The following is a 17,993-nucleotide window of genomic DNA, read 5'->3' as shown; positions in this document are numbered from 1 at the left end:
ACTATTACTCAATGAGTGTGCTGTCCCCTGCTTTGTTTATAATGCATCCACATTCAGGGCTATTTGATTTGAGGGTCTGCGCTTTTGCTTTAGGTTTTATTAACTCACATTTAATTTACGCTTTACTAAGAGAATTCACCTGCTAAATTCAAAAACATAAATGTTGTGTTGCTTGCAATTAATATTCTCTCACTAAAAGAAGAAAAATCTCCCTTTATTACCGCAATCTACTGGCATTACTGCAACAAATAGGAAACAAAAACAATAAATTACACTGCTTCTGACTTTCAATGATCCATCCCTGAATATATCTAAATATCTGAGCTAAAATACATTTGATTCATTAGGTTGAGTGACGGTAACGACTGACACTGCTGCTTAATTTAAAATAGAATTGCAATGGGCCAACTGATTTCAGTTCTAATTCTAGATATTTTTGTAACAGTGACAGTTTATGCCAAATGACCTCACAGTTTGAATGCATGACATGGAATCAAATGAACTTGGGATCATCATTAAAGGGGTAAGGTCATATCTTTATGTTGAATTATGATTTTTGTTCTTAAATGGTAGAAAGTGTAAAAATGGCAAGAATGTAACTGATAGGTGATTGTTTGTTCACTGTGCAAATGTGATTCATTGGTCCATAATAAAATATGTTCTGTTTCAGCATTTGGTTGACATTCTGCTGTAAGGCCTTTGTTTGTGAACAGCGTTTAACCTTCTGCACATGCTGATATTTTTTCGGTTTTGTGCCTCGGAGTCTACACTACCACTCGCCCACTATTTAATTAGTGATTCAAATACAGCATCATAAGTAGGGATGGGCAAATTGTCCCCAACTTGAGTACCATGGTTACCAATGACTGAATAGGTGGGAATTCATAATACAGATATTTTTAAAGAAGCCTTTCTCCTTTTCTGATTGGGCACATTCTGTGGGTGGAAAGCTGACTTGTCCTTGAAGTCTGAGACAGACGTCCAAGACATGAAATCTACCTTGTGTGCTACAGATTCTTCACCTATCCTGAATCATAAGAATCTGAAAAACCATGAATGGGTTTAATAATCACACAATCCTGAAAAAAACACTTTCGACAGAGTTCACACTAGTATCCAATTGTTTGAAGACCAATGCATTGAATTGCAGCAGTTAAGTATACATAAATGCACATATTTTGTTGTAAAGCTAGAACCCATTGTGGTTGCCCATAATTGATGATTCAACTCATTATCAAACAGGAAAACATTGTTCACCGGACACAATTGTAGTTTTCCCAACAACACATACATCTGTACTTATAATTCAATGGCCTTGTTTGCAAAAAATACTTGCAGGATTCTATGCCTTACTGTGTTCACAGTATACAACGATGCAATATCCAAGGTGACTAACAAGTATGTTTTTGCATGATACATTTAGAATTCTATTAGATAGGTCCATATTGTCTCTAATGTTAGAAGCTAAGGTTTCAACGCGAGGGAACATGAACTGGTCATACTAGATATTTTTTCTAATCAGGAAAAATCAAGGCTAAAACAAGTCTTCTTTGTGGTTTGCTTTTACTCTTATACACTTTTGAGAGGAAATATATTGTTGGTAATTTAACAGTTAAATATTGTTCCTCTTCCAAGCTAAGCGTACCTCTCTGAAACCATCTAAAGTCACGCTCTGAAACACTTGTGTATGAGCGCGATATAAATAAAATGTTGTTTCATTTTCATTTCACCAGATTATCAAACTGCTCTTTAATATTCAGGGTTGGATAAGTGTCCAGTCTTCTATAAATGAATATCTTTAAGCATTGCTTCGTGAATGTAATTCTCTATGTTCAATATTACTCCACCTCCTCCATTGTCTGATGGGTTAGTGCAATATCCATATCATTTTTCAAATTATGAATAGCTACTCTCAAGAGATTTAAATTCTATTAACATGGAACCTTCAAAAATATCCAACTGTGCTGTATCAGAAATCACAGATTTAGATGTGCTCTCAATCCGCTATCAACTGTTGCTGTGATTTCACTCCCATTCATTGACTGCACACCATTCACTTCAATGGTATTCATCTGAATTTGTTCATTATTAGGTTGCACCGATTCATCCGAAGTCTGTAGCAAGAGTAAATCAGATATAGTTTTCGAGGGCACTGAAATCTCAAATGGTTTCATAACGTGTCTTTGGATTGTATAACATTTAGCAAGTTTGATCTTGCACATTCAGCGATATAAATAAATCCTGGTTTGTGTATAAACACAATTATATCCTGGACAGAATGTTTAACCTTTCTTACACACACCAATTCCTTCTTGTGCCAATACATTGTCAGAAAGATTGCCAATCTGTAGGTCTTCATTTGCTTGATTTAATGTATTCCCTTCTTTTCAGAGGCACATCAAATGCCTTTGGGAAGTTTGTTCGATGAAAATGCTTGATGCTACCTCGTTTACCCTGCCGTTTCTTACGGACTTGTTTATGGCTCCCCTTCTTGATTTCGATCTGTTTTTTACCGTGTCTTGCTCTGTTATTGCCATCTTGATGTAATAGGTGCATTTTCCCCTCATAAATGAAGGTGTACTGGAGTATTTTTGCTTTTACTCATGCCACTTTCACACCATCAATTTTCTGCATTATTGGATTAATATTCTATGGTACCATGCTGATCAATATTCGTCCTTCTCAATTCTTCAAATATCTTGCCAAATATATACACCTTACCAGTTGCATAATCTTCCTTAACTCTCACATGTGGTGGTACATTGATCTATTCATATTTTAATTTATGATGTTAGGCAAACAATACATTTTGTAAAACAGTGCAATTGACATTAAATGACAGTGTTATTGAAGAAACAAGCTTGCCTGTAAAGCTGGAAAACCTTCGAAGTGGAGGTACACTGTAGTCTACGTACAATGAGAGATTTGATGGAGCAATGCAACTTCAGTATCATGTTTCAGGCATTGCTTGTATATGTTTATTTAGAAAGTGCTCACATTCACAGCATGGAAAAACTGCAGGAAATGGTAAAAAAGAAAATAAATATATGGTATGGTCCCCAGGATTAGGTGGACAGATGTAGCAGAAATATTTGAGTTTTTAAGGCTTTTCTACATTTTCCTAAATGTGGTTCTGCCGCCAGCTGAGTTGACGCTGAATCTGGGACAAGACAGCAGTTTGAGCATAGCAGCCTGCTGTGGATGATTAGTAGAATCTCAGTCTGTTTGTGAGGTAAATGGGAGACGTTCCATACAGCCACATGTGCACCAAAGTGGCTATTTCAAGTAAAACTTTGTCTGAGACAAGAAGCAAATGAAGACACTTTAAAACTGCTGTAATGCGAGCATGAAAGGGAATGTTAATGACAATTCTAGCTATGTTGTTCCGTAAAATCTGAAGATTATGACAAGGAAATGTAGGCAACCCAGATAATAATAAATTACAATACTATAGTTTAGATCCAGTTATTGCTTGGGCAATAATTGACAGATGGTCAGAAGAAAGGTATGGTTGAATCTGTTTAAATAATCTCAGATAGTTGGAGCTATTACTCATCGTTTGATTAATTTGAGTAGAAAAGTCTAATAGTGGATTGAGATGAATGCCTAAAGACTTAAACTTTGCTTAACATTGTAATATCATATGAATCTAGCTGAAAGTCAGAGTATTGAGAAGGTCAAACCTGGGGATGGATGCGGGCGCATACCGTCATCAGCTACATTTTTGTAGTTTTAAGACTGAGCCAATTGCTCTGCAGCCAGGTTTTAACTTGTGAATGTATGTCATGCAAGATTGTATTATCTGACCGTGGACAGCCTGTGAATTTGAAAGATAATTGGGTGTCTTCCAGCTCGCTATTTAAGTCATGAAACAGCTTAACATAAATTTGTAATCACCAAAATCCAAGGCCAGACCATCCAAGGTGGTGCAAAAACTATGGTCCATGATAAAAGAGGCAAAACAATGAAAAGCAGAGTCAGAAACTCTGGCAACGGAAGGCAATCTCTGGAGGAGAACCTGGTGATTTATCAAACTGAGCATTATTACTAAGGACAAGTGGTTATTATCCATGTTCCAGAGAAATCCTCCCCGATGTTCAAAAGTGAAGTATTAGTACTATGAGATGGGCAGAAGCCTTAGCGGATACCCAACAGTTGCTAAAATTGCATGAAATCTTGTAATTGCTTGTCCTTGGGTATTATGTCAGAGATGCTGGAGGCTAACATTAACAACCATGTGGCTTATGCATTCACTTATGACTACTTTCTCTACCTCAGTGATCCTTGCTTATTCAGGCATAAACCAGGCATAAACCAGTCGGAGCTGCTTTTCAAATAAATAGGACCCACAAAATAGTTGTAAAGGTTAACAGAACTCTGCGACGGACAACGATAAAGTCTGGTTTAGCAGAGGACCTCCTTATAGCCCGGTCTGCTAAGTCAAAGTATAAAAACTGTCTCTCCTTATCTAAACATCAGCGATACCAGAATTAATCCGGACGCCATGCTAAAAGCTTTGGTTGACAAAGATCCAAAGAAATTCTGGTCAATGTTAAAAGCTGAAGAGTCAGTTTCAAAATTAGACCAATCTAATCCTATAAGTGAGGCAACTTGGATCAACCATTTTAGAAGCCTATATATGGAGGGTCATGCCACTAATGAAATTATCAACTCTATCGATTGTCCTGACCCCTGTGTATCCTCAAACAACGAGATTGACATTGTAAAATGAATTAAAAAATTGAAAGGCTTGAGAGCGACCAGGACCTGATGGGTTGTCCAACCTAATGCTCAAGGAGTTTCCTGACGATTGGGCTATTTTTATTTCTATCCTATTCAACCCAATAGCCATTTGTCATCTGTTGTCGAGTTCCTGGAGGAGAGCAACAGTTGTACCTATACATAAAAAAGGAGATAGGGAGAACCCTAAGAATTCTCGCCCTTTCGCTCTCCTCGACATTATCGGCAAACTTACACAGAACATACATGGTTTTCGTAGTCTTGGTCCAAGAGATTGACCAGATTAATAGATCTAAACTCTGGTCAAAACTAACAAGAAGAAATTGCCCAAAAACAATACTTAACCCTATCATGGCAATGCATTCTGACACTTCCTTAAGAGTTAGATTGAACAAGGCAGGGACTGTTTCTTACAACTTCGGGAGGAGTCAAGCAGGGGTGTCCCATAGCCCCAGCCCTTTTTAATGTCTTTGTGGATGACCTGCCTGAAGCTTTTGAGTCTACTAGATCACTTCCCCCTAAGGTCGAAGAAGTCCAGATGCCTCATCTTTTATACACAGATGATGTTGTATTAATTGACCAGACCCCCTGTGGGCCTGGAACGACCTCGAAATTAACAAGGGGAAAACCAAAACCTTGTCTTTCGGCAACAGTGTTCAGGGGAAAAATCGTTACTCTTTGTAATTAGATTGAGAAAGGATTGAACAGGTGCAATCTTTTAAATACCCATGTGTTTGGCTGAGCAACTCCAAATCTGAAGTTCCAATGACAACTTATCTTCTTGAAAAGATGAAAACTTCTACCAGCCAAGCTTGCCCACTGAACAGAAGGTTTGTCCGCTTTTCTATTCTACCAGCAGTAAAGTTTTATAGAACTAACGTGGTCCCTGCAGTGATTCACAGGGTGGAGGCTATGTTCAATCTTCCGGATCCTCTCTGGAACTGCCTTGAGGGTGTATTCTGATAATGAGTCCTTGGTGTTCCCCTGTCGACCCTGAATGCCATTCTCCGGAGAGAACTCTGCTTGAACACACTTGAAGTGTATGGTAAATTGGAACAGACTTGCCTTGTTCGGGAAATGCTGCAATCCTTTACGGCCTGTGATTTTGGAGATGATCCATAAAGAAATGTGGTCTAACTCCACTCCATCCCTGAACAGATGGCGCCTCACCATGATGAACCTCCTAGAAGCGATTGGCAGCTCTTTGGAGCAATTACTGCCAATCCAGCACCGGTAAAAAGAAAACTTCGGGACTGTGACTGGATTTCAACATTAAAGATGGCCAGTAATTACCACTCTGTAGCACATCTTTTTTCACAAGGCCGGAAACGTAATTCATTGTGTGAATACCTGAAGCAATTCCCAGACAAAAAGGTCAGAGACCTATTTTTGAGGGCCCGCTTGAATTTGCACCCGACTAATGACATTAGAGCAACTCGGGGCCAATCATTGGAGAAACACTGCCAGTATTGTAACGATTAATCTAAAGTCGAATCTCTGTTCCATATAATGACATTGTGCCCAGCCCTGAGAATCATAAACTCAAAACATTTCAGAACGCTTTTTTCGGATTTTGAAATTTCTGATTCTGATGGTTGGTGGAAGTCTTTAATGACAGGACAAAGAACCAAGCACGTTATTGCAGTAGTCATGTTTTTGATCGAAGTCCTTCCAGAGATTGGAAGTGTAAAACGTTCGTAATCAGATTTATTTTCTCTTTTGTTTTCTTCTTGTCTTCTGTTTTTATCTTATCTTTCTTTCTGTTACTTTCTTTTTTACGAAAATGTTGTTTTTTGCAAACAAATTGTTGATTCAATTTGAATGCAAATAAATAAATAAAAATAAGAGACTTGCCTTTCTCTTTGGAAGCAGTTCCACTCATGGCTCTGCCCATAGCTATATTTATTGGTTACATGGGGACATTACTGTGTGATATAGGGCGGGATGTCCTGGCCCTCTGCATCACCACAGCAGACACTGAAAGGCATATTCTGCTGTAGTTGAGCGGTGGTAGAGCAACCCGCCTCTCTCTCTCTCTGTCCTAGTGTCTCTCTCGCTCTCTTTGTCTCGTAAGCCCTACATACATTCCTCAAGCACCCTGGCACATCCCTGCTGTACTAGGTGAAGTGGTGTGTAGCAGCAGGCCACAGCCCCAGCAGACCTCTTGGCTGAAGCCTCAAAGTAAGTATGCCAACAAAGGTTGGGAGGGTTGCAACAGAAGTAACATTCAGCTATATAATGAGTATCACAGGGATATTGTGAACTGCACTGTGGCACAGTGAGAAGCACAGTGATGTTAGTGAATGCCCTCTGGCAAAGTGGGCAACCTCTGTGAATACTGACATCATTCAGTTGTTACTGTCATCATCCTGGCATGGTGGTTAGCACTTATATGTTGCAGATAGCACCATGTTATTACAGCAGAATCCTGCAATCATGGAACATGACCCAGAATAATGTTGGCAGCTGCCTTGGATACAAGGCATCCATGAAACACTTGTGTATAGGCGCGTTATAAATGCCATATCATATCATATGCACCCGCTGCTACATGATAGCATCAATTCTGATTGTACTTATTAATACATGAATTCATATGGGATATTCAATGACTTAAAGATAGTGGTGGGCATTTTATTGCTGTTAGGGTTTCATATATCATATGTACATTCTGATGGCGACATAAGTGTGTGGCGCAGGAGCTTGAAGTCGAAGAGAATGACTACATTGTTGATGGACGTCTAAGAAAAGGGTTAAGGACGGAAGATAGCAGGCCAGAGTAGAAGAAGAGAAGCAGGGATGACCTGGTCCAGGGACAAAGATTATGGATTTGGCCCCATTGAGAGTGAGTTTGTTGTAGTTCATTCAGCCTTGTATTGCTTTGAGGCAACTGAGTAGGGAGATGAAAGCTGATGCGGAATTAGTGGAGCCTCAGAGATGTTTTCTCTGGCCCTCACCACCCATTGAGTGTCATTCACACATGGCCTGATCCCTTCATATTGAAGAAAAAGGGCTCCAGTTGGAGTGGCAGCTAGCAGGTGTGGAGGGTTCCAGTTTGAGCTGCTTGACAAGGGGAGTCACAATTCCATGGATGAGCTGGAGAGGAAAGGAACTCTTCTGAACATATTTGATATGGACCAAGCCAGGATGATGGAGATGTCGTGCTCATGTTCTTCTTTCTAATGTGTCAGACTCAGAACCAGCATATACCATTTTATTGACGAGGCATAACTAACAGTATTTTAAAACCCCTACTTTTCAGTTTTTACTCAGTAGAAATGTCCCAAAAGAAGGATTCCTTTTATGAGTGATGGGAGTCAGTTCATCCCTTTGGGAGCCTTTCCTGCTCTTGAGCGATGCATTCAATGTGAGGCAATGAGCCGGCCAACATCTTCTCTCATCTATATTTATACTCACTCAGCCGTACTGTTTTATGTACCCCTTCAGGTTTTTAACCCAAAGATCTTTTTACCACGCCAATGACACATAAGGAACGCTTTTGCGGTTGGGCCTCAAGTCACTTAATTAACCTGAACCTTTTTTAACTGGCACGTGGCCTACATTTAGCACTGCACCTTTTATTTCAGCCATTTGTATTTTATGGTGTGTGATTAGTCTCTATCGGGGTGATTCACAGAGTGCTGGTTGCACATTTGCTGTGTGTGTTTCACCCAGCACGGATTTGTGAACAGCACTGACTGTGCACATGTCCAGTATTTGCAAACGTGTCACGGTCACTGAGCCACTTTAGAGGGGTTTGGGGGGAGTTGATTGTGAAGTGCAAGTGCTGCTCTGACTGCCCTCCTTGCTTGTGCAACTGCATGAGCATTGCACAATGGGGTAAACACAGATCAGTGCGGGGCTAATGACGCCATCTGTTTGATGTATGCCCTCCACTGTGCGTCCCTGCTCTGGCATAGCAGAGTACATGCTATGCGGGAGCGTGAACTCCTCCGTTTGAGAGTAAAGGTGTGATTCACGAGAGAGAGAGAGAGAGAGAGCGAGATATATATATATATATATATATATATATATATATATATATATATATATATATATATATATATATATATATCCCACAACCCACAAGTAGAGGCCATACAACTCGGAAAGTTCGTGAGCAAGTTGAAAAGCTTTTTAGTAAATGAACCTTGTGGGTCCTCACTCTAGAGTGCTCAATCGGATTGCTTGAAGACTTTGGCATCACAGAATAGGCAAAGCAGCATTTTGAACCTTTGGCTTCTGTTGTGTCCATGATTGCAGGAAAGTCAAAAGCCAGGAATGAATGATGCTGTTCATAAAAGCTGTGATGTGGTTACACACCCCTATTTGTGCCCGATCACTAAATTACATCGTCAGGAAATCACGGGGTATCTATGTTTAGGAATTTCGGTCTACATGCTTTTTCCCTTGCACATATAATCGGAAATGTGTCTTTTCCCAGATCCCAAGTGCTCTGCAAAATGGCAGAATGAGTGCTAGAAAGGTCAACGTCCCATTGTTCACTTCTTGCTTCAATGGTCCACGGATTCTATTTGCCTTCACTTTCTGCCAGTGGTGCCCCCATTTCATTCCTTTCCATGCACCACCCATGTGATCCTTGCATTTCTTTACGACCCTGTACAGCCCTAGATGGACACCTGGGGACCCAACATGATTAACGTGCCACATAATCTGTTCATCACAATCCTCATGCTTGACAATTTTCCCACAGCAGCCTCCATGCCATCCACATGTTGCCCTTATACTTAATTAGCACATGCAGGACATTACTGAATGCTTGGAGCGCAGTCATGTAACATGATTAACATGCCACATAATCTGTTCATCACAATCCTCATGCTTGACAATGTTCCTACAGCAGCCTGCATGCCATCCACATGTTGCCCTTATACTTAATGAGCACATGCAGGACATTACTGAATGCTTGGAGCGCAGTCATGTAACATGATTAACATGCCACATAATCTGTTCATCACAATCCTCATGCTTGACAATGTTCCTACAGCAGCCTGCATGCCATCCACATGTTGCCCTTATACTTAATGAGCACATGCAGGACATTACTGAATGCTTGGAGCGCAGTCATGTAACATGATTAACATGCCACATAATCTGTTCATCACAATCCTCATGCTTGACACTGTCCCTACAGCAGCCTGCATGCCATCCACATGTTGCCCTTATACTTAATGAGCACATGCAGGACATTACTGAATGCTTGGAGCACAGTCAATGGCTGTTGATATTGGCTGCATTTCACACATTCTGACTTCAGAAGCTGACGGTGAAAGCATGTATATTCATTAGAAAACAGCATGTATGTGCATTCGAGAAACAGCACTGCAATTTCCTAGCAATATTTGACTGCACCTTCATTGCGACAGGCAATGCCCAATTTAACACACCGAAGTGAGGGCTAAAGAATGGAACAGTGTGCATGGAGAAACCCTTTACATGGCACTTCATGCATGATGCTCACGCTGCAACTGTCCCAGTGCTACCAAGTTTATAATTTAAATGTGTGTCTTTTACAACCTTGTTTTTTAAATATTATACAATAAAACCACATTTAACTTGCTATCACTTTCCATGTATGTACGTTATTCACTTTCAAGCTAACGTTTTTTACTCAACCACTACAACTCCAAAACCTACTTTACTAATTATAACTATGTTAATATCCGTGTACACTTCAGAGGGTGTCATTACCACTCGGGACACCAGCCCTTCCCGAGCGGATGGGCCGAGGCTTTGGGCGGGACTTTATCCTGGAATCATAACCCCTCCCTCGGGCTGTAAGGCTGTATTATATTTTTGTGATATCACTATACTACTCACATTTTGACCATTCCCTTTCAATCAGTCTACTGCCGCACTTACATTCTCAGTTCCTTCCCAGCATTCAGATCTCCCCCCTTTGGGCATTTCCTGACATATCCTCCAAAGCCACATTATAGGGATTTTTGCCCGTGTTATATGTAGACGTGGATATCTTTGATTAGGCTAATATAAAAAGTATAAAGATTACCTGGTGCATTATTTTGGACACTCAGGGATATCGATGGCAGATTTTGGAGCCCTTTTTTTGATAAAAAAATACATTTATCACAGAAACATTGTAAGACAGGCATGCATCAGATGCAATGGGTTATACCCTAATGTAACTTCCCGTACCCAGCTTTCATACCCTGCACAGTGCAGCTTATCTTACTGCTTGTTGTTTTTTGATACAACAATAAACACAACAAGATCTTGTAGAAGCAATACCTAGGGAACGGATCTATTTACTCTTAAAAGCTAGTTGTGAAAAATATGAGCTAATCTAATAAAGGTGTAATCTCTGTAACTTCTATTTTTTATCCCATTAGAAGTGAAACCCCACCCGCTCATTTCTGTGTGTTATGCAGCTTGACGTTAATGTGTTTGTTTTTAGCTCAGCTATTATAATGTGTTGCTTTTTTTTGTTGCATGCGTCTGGGATATCCTTTTTGGTCTTTTCTGGCTTCCTTTGAATTGTGTGACTGCTTTATCTCATTTGAAAATATCTTGCAACACAGAGAAATACCTCAACCTTGACCGAGGTTCAGCTTATTAAAGCGAGGAAGAAGTTAGTTATCCCCCGGGGATAAAGAAAACATTGGACACAATAGAAGTATTAAAGGAAAAAAGAATTATATAAGTAAGATTTGCTGTATCCAAAAGTTCATAGTCTGTTGCAAGCGCAAACTTGGTGACCCATGGATCCTTGCAAGAGCAGAATGGGGGGAATTAGCGCTGATGAATTATGAAGTTCCTTTAGACGAGAAGCTGAATGCAAGAGTTCGCCAAAATGATAGAATCTGCAGAAAGCCACTCGTAGACATGGCCTCATCACTGAGAACTTCAGCCAAATATTTATCCGTCTTCCATTGCAAACAATTACAATACAGAGCACAGTTCTGCTGATATCAGCGACTGGGAACATATGCTTGCTTCCCAGAAGATTTACATCCTTGTAATATATAGACTGCATACCAAGGATTCTTCAGGGTTTTCCTTTTTAGATATTGGCTAGGGACTTCATGTTGTACACTTCTAATATTAGCATGGTGTCTATCGTAGAGAAAGGTTCATCTTTTCAACTTGAAGAATCACCATTTTTCTTCCCTTTCTTGACACATATTTTATCCAGACAGCACTGTTTCGTGAATATGATGTATGCATTTCTAGTATGCTGTTTTCACATATACACAATTCTGTTGCTGGTACGTCTGCTGAAGCCCAAAGTTCCTTTCTAAATGCACACCTATATGCTTGACCTTGTCTAGGTATTTGGTACTGTATGACCACTGCCAGCTTCAGCTGTGCTCTGCCGTAATCATGATCCCTTTTGGTTTGACCATATACGCCTGATCTAGCCTGATCTAGTTTCATACCTGATTTCGTGTTTTCTTGTTGTCAAACCTTCAGATCGCAGTCGGCCAGTAATCAGTACCAATGATTTGGATATTGCAGTGGTGTAAGAACCAATTTTAATAAGTTATTGTTATGAACTGTGTCGAGCCTAGTAGCGCAGATGTCGACACAGGTCAGAGCACATCATTTCTTTCTGAAAAGTGCAGCCATGTGCCGGTGTGCTGTAAATCAGCAGACAGAATGGATCTGGCCCTACTGGGCCTGTAAAAAACAGCCAAAGCTACCATTTAACTTGCTTTTGAACTGCTTACTTGTTACTAACCACACCAGAATTGGATCAGTCTTTTGAACTGTTTTAAAACGCACACATGCAATGGTACCTTGTTACAATCTTTTTGTAAAATGATGTTATGATGATGTTACGCTGGTTTAATAACATATATCATGTGAGATCTGTCTGAGCATGAGCACGGCTGACTCCCTCCAAAAGGGCGAATGCTGACCAAAGGCTTTGCCAACATTCTATGTAGTGAAAGCGGGAGAGCGGTCCATTTAAGAAGATACTTACTATTTACTTTAAAGGCTGGATATCCCACCAGTCAAAGATCGAGATTTCCTGGTTTGATATCGAAATGAGGATGCCAGTCCTCCAAGCATCCTTTCAGATACAGAAGAACTTGCTTACTGATGCAGAGGCTCTGCCAATAGATGGTGGACAAGCTTCCAGGGCACGATTGCCTCGCCCACGACTAAGACTAGGGCAGTCCTCTTGCATCGTCATTGGAAACGTGCCTGGGAACATATCAGAGGGCACAGAGGGGAAACAAGCAGAAGAGCACCAAGACAGCCTGAATCCTTATCTGTAGATGCCCTCTGCCAGCACAAAAAGAGCATTTTGCTGGGACGCACCACACAGAAGGTGTGCCAATCACTGGGCATGTTTCTGCTCTTTGGCAAGATAGTTGCAGAAGAATCTAACAGCCGTCGAGTCAATTTAAACAGTTAAACACTTTAAATCTAGTCGGAGAAAAGCTGCATTTCAGAAGAAACCCTGAGTTCTTTACTCTGAGGTCTCCATCGAGCTACTTCAAAAGCATCAAGACCTTGCAGCTTTCTGTGCCAAGTAGGCTCCCAAGAAAGCTAAGCCTTCTTAGACGACCATCAAGAACACCTGAACTGGAGAAACCATTGATTCAATACATGAGACCAACAAGCGGCTTCTGAAGCCAGCCGCAGCATCTGCTTTGCGACATTTCCGCGCTGAAAGACGCCATCTCATTAAGCACCTACAAAGCTGATAAGAGGCCACAGAGGCCTCTTCAGATATTTACTGGGACTCAGTCCTGATCAACTGAAACAGAGCACTAACATTTGTTCTAGGCATCTTCTCTCACCAGGCGTTAACTTCCAGAGCAGCCTGTTGAGCAAGGGTGTTGCTATGGATAAAAGATACGGGGCTATGCTAATGTCGGGAATGTTAGGACTCGGGGCTAGCTAGCCTTTTGGTTGCAGCCCCTGAGCTTCTAGCTGGGGCTACAGCCAAAGGACCAAGGGCTATTGGCCCCCCAGCCCCCCCCCCCTTCTGCTGTTGAGGTCCACTTAGCCCCTACCTGCTTCATGATTGTTGTGCAACTTGGATTCTGGACAGATTCTTACACCCATAGACTTTAAAAGGTTTTAAAGGGTCCATGAAATAAAACAATATTGAGAGCCAAGGGTAGTTTAGTGATCTTTTGCCTCACCTATGGTTGTGAATATCTGGAAGAGGGGATTTTTGAGGTTTGGTGTTGTTTGATCGTCTGATAATTGATTGCAGCGAACTGTCCGAAATAAAATTGCCTGCATGAGGTCAATTATCAGAGGATCAAACTGCAACCCAAATGCGCCCGCTCCACTACAACGCTCAACTCCACCCCCACCCCACCTTCCCTACTTACCTGTTTGCTTGCCACCAGGTCTCCTTTACCATGCAGCGTCAGAACCGTCCCTCTAACGCGGGTCGGTACCAACACCACAGGGTCCTTTTTTCTTTTTTTTTTCTTCATTTTTCTTTTTGCCCGCTCCCCCGCTTCTCATGTTGAGGAAACAGGGGACACCCCTGCAACTTCTCAAGGCTTATAAATACCAATCATGCTGAATGGGGGACAGCCCAGCAACCTCCACTCCACATGTTTGCTATGTATTAGACTGATTGTTTGTTTTTAATCGATCGAATCGTACTGGCCGATTTAAGTCAAATGTACTATTCGATCAATTAAAAATGAACAATTAGGCTAATACCATTTTTGAGGCAGGAGTATGATGCATTAAGCTTCTCCTTTCTCTTGTACTCATATCTTGCCAGTCCCATCCTAGCAGACTTCACGTGTGTGCATGTCTGCGAAATGGAGACATCACTGGAAATGTGAGATTTGCTGTCAATACCTTTGCCATGTGTTTAAAATTCATACCGTTGAGAATTTTTATTAGCATCTCACATGTCAATGATCTTTTTTTGCTGAAGCCTAATTTTCATTCATAGGCGTTCCATAAGAAAAATATAAATGAACGGATGATAGCTTCTTAAGGCCTTCAGAACAGCTATGATTTCAAAAGAATCAAGCACTGCAAATGCAAGATAGACTTGTTCTTTAAAGGAGTATGAGTGAAACACAAGGCAATATCTTTTGTTATATTTACACACAATATGTTGTCTGCAGATTTTCTCAAATTCAGGCAGGGGCAGGTTAATCCACAGTTTAGTATTCCTTTATATTCTTAGAGTGCAACACAATACTATACAACTAGAAAGAAACCTGTGATTTTACTCAGGAGCGGGGGAGTGCCATCATGCAAAAAGCCTTGACGTGAACTCTCCCTTACACTGCTAAGCAGTGGGACTTCCTGAGCTCAAATGAAACATTCATTAATTATTAGATTACAGATAAGCCACCAGTCACATCAATCATTTAAATGCATTTTAACTAGGGAACAATTTATCAGGCTGGCCAATACATAGGGTGCTTCTCTGATGGAAACGAACATTTAAAAAAAGTCAACACTGCCATTGTTTTATTTAATGGGAACATACACTGTGATTTTCTCAAAGGGTAAAAATGTATTTGGCAACATAATTAATTGAAGTAGCATGGGGGTTGGGTAGAATCAAAGCCAACATTATTTACTCTCCCTTGAATTGCAGCAATTCCCAAAGTATGGGAGAAAACATGTGTTTCTTACTACAAGAGCTGGCCGTTGTTTCACTGTTTAACTTCCACCAGTTACAAGATCTCTTCTCTTGAAGCAAGTTAGGCCATTGCACAGATGTAGTGCTGCTTGGGGTCTCAATCATCATACATGTGGAAGTATATGCAAAGAAAGACGCATATGGTTCATTACAGATAGTTTAATTTAATCGCTAGACCTGGGAACTATTTTCATAAAATATAATAGAGCAAGGAGTCGATTCACCACGAATTTAGTATCAGTAACTCTGAGTTGTTCTTGGAGATAAACTATTCAATTCACAGTTACCTCTAGGAACTCTGACTTACTCCTGGCTTAATCTTCTGTCTATTTGAGTACATCAGGGGTAAGTTAGGGTTAACCCACGTAACTCCGCTGTGAATGTAATAGTCTCTTTCCAGGAGTAAACCAAGAGTGAGTCAGATTCAATACTGCTATCTCCTTTGTGAATTGTGAATCTGTCCCTCTCGATCTGAATACGATGTTTAAGCCAAAACTCTAATGCGACCAATGAGCCTTTTCAGATGGTAGCACTCCAAAACCTCATGAATTCTAGACTGTCGCTACATCGTGAACTTTCAGTGGCTCGTAGAAGACTTTCACATTATCAGCTTCCACGGCTGTCACTCTGACCATAGCATGGCACAGTTGGCAAACTCAACAACTGGATCCCTGCGATTGTGTACAGCCCACTCATCTAAAACAGAGAGCAAGCTGCGAAAGAGCTCTTGCAGGTAAGTGACATTTTGCCTTAGCAGATTATATAATGTTCAAACACTCATGTTCCATACATCATGAACTTTAAACGACCCGTACAGCTACAGGCCCTGGCAGTACAACTACAGGCCTCCCAACAAAGAAGTGGCCACTGCCTCTGTTTCATGTTCTGAGGTTTCATGTCAGGGCCAGTTCGCTTGCCAGCCAATAATGCTACATAGCAGGTCATTGGGCCTCATTCCGGGTTTGGAGCTAACCATGGAGTAATTAGCTCCATGGTTGCCTCCGAAACCGTCCCAAATCCGGCATGGTGAATGGAGTAATTACCGGCCCATTCCAGGGTTGGAGGGACCGGTAATTCCCTCCCCATTCACCTTTTGCCCTTCCCCATTCCCATTTCTGCCCCATAGGGCTCAATGGGAATGGGGAAGGAGGTAATTACGGCACCGTAAATTACGGTACCGTAATTACCTCCGAAGTACCTTTGCGGGTACCGTACTTAACTCCTGCTAAAAGCAGGAGGTAAGGAAGGACCCGCAAAGGGACCTCGGAATACAGAGGTAAGGGATTACCGGCATCGGCACCCTTACCGGTGCCGGTAATTCCTTACCTCCAACCTCGGAACGACCCCCATTGAATGTTAGGTAATCCGTAGCGATCCATGTACATGCTTAAAAGCTACCTTTTAGGTTAATATGTCTCACACAAATATGCCAACAGAGAGTTTGTTAGTGGACACTTTCAGGAGTTCTGAGCGCAGCTTGTAAAGCGGGACATAGGTGTGAGCAGGAGAAGAAAGAAGTGAAAAGAGAGAACTCAATGGTCGGGAGTCTTCCTAAGGGACAGTTAAAGGTACGCTGACCAATGGTTAGCGTAGCTTTGCAGAGCTAACAGATGCACCCAGAATGAAAACAAGACACCAACATTTTGACCCCCACCAAATAATATTTACCCCATCACATCCGTCATTTAAGTCAAACATTTCAGATATGCGCACCAATTATTTTATTTTGAATGCATCTGGAATTAAATCTTACAACCCAACGCACGCCTCTAGTTCATGTATTTGTTGGTATTTTATTCGATGCCACTCTCTGCTTATGTCGCTCCAGCCCCTCAGCGAGTTATAAATAATATCAAATTAAGAAAAATAGCAGTCTTTCCGTGTGCCATTGAAGAATCATAGTTGGGCATTACAATGGCAACTAAGCCGCATTTGTGAGGTGCATGGCACTTTTTCAGATGTGCTGCCGGATCATGATAATCAATTCCTTCCTTTTCTCAATACTTGATGACAGGCATCACTTACTGAGTGCCCAGAAACCTCAGGCATGGACACAAAGGAAGTGGTGAGATGGTTAATCTGTCATCAGTGGGATCTATTGATTTCCACTTGCAGGAATATTGGAAGATGCCACAGTCCAATCTACTGACTACTACAGGACTAAATCACCATGGACATGTCACTGCTCATCAAAGTGAACATAAATCCTATGTCTCATTGCTTTATAACACAGGTGTTTCCCTGCACAGAAACCCCTCGCTCCGTCTCCCCTGCTACCACTTATCTATCCTAATCTTTCTATCCTATCCTGAACATATTTTGCAACTTCTCTTTCAGCGTCCACCTTTTTAACCTTTGAACTTTACAAGGCACTCAGAGACCCTAAGGGTGGGCCCAACGCTGAAGAAGCAAATCAACATTCCTTTTCGCCACCTTAAATCCAGAAGGATTTCAAATTGAGTAGATATATACAAAGACAGCGACAGGAGAAATGGTCACAAAGCAAAAAGCAGGACATCATTCTATAGTGGGTTCTGACTCATTATAAGGTATTAAATATCCTATCAGAAAACCTAACTGCAATTCCGGGCTCTTTTGCGGATAATTGCCTGGAAAAACTGTGAGATGC

At 41.2% G+C, this 17,993-nt stretch overlaps 1 protein-coding gene across 6 annotated transcripts in view; it reads left to right on the top strand.

Moving 5' to 3' along the window:
• The window catches only part of WT1 (WT1 transcription factor), a 328,482-nt gene that overhangs the window by 148,999 nt on the left and 161,490 nt on the right, over positions 1-17,993 (top strand). For 4 of the 6 annotated variants that reach the window (XM_069623564.1, XM_069623563.1, XM_069623561.1 and 1 more), the window contains exon 4: positions 446-523. The exons of the other annotated variants lie outside the window; for them this stretch is intronic. In XM_069623564.1, the coding sequence (XP_069479665.1) occupies positions 446-523 (78 nt within the window). The remainder of the gene's footprint in view (positions 1-445; positions 524-17,993) is intronic. 6 annotated transcript variants of the gene reach the window in all.

This window comes from Ambystoma mexicanum, chromosome 11 (assembly GCF_040938575.1).
Source record: "Ambystoma mexicanum isolate Mex_15411 chromosome 11, UKY_AmexF1_1, whole genome shotgun sequence".
NCBI lineage: Eukaryota > Metazoa > Chordata > Amphibia > Caudata > Ambystomatidae > Ambystoma > Ambystoma mexicanum.
The sequence above is the reverse complement of the archived record's forward strand: the minus strand, read 5'-3'. Positions and strand labels throughout refer to the sequence as shown.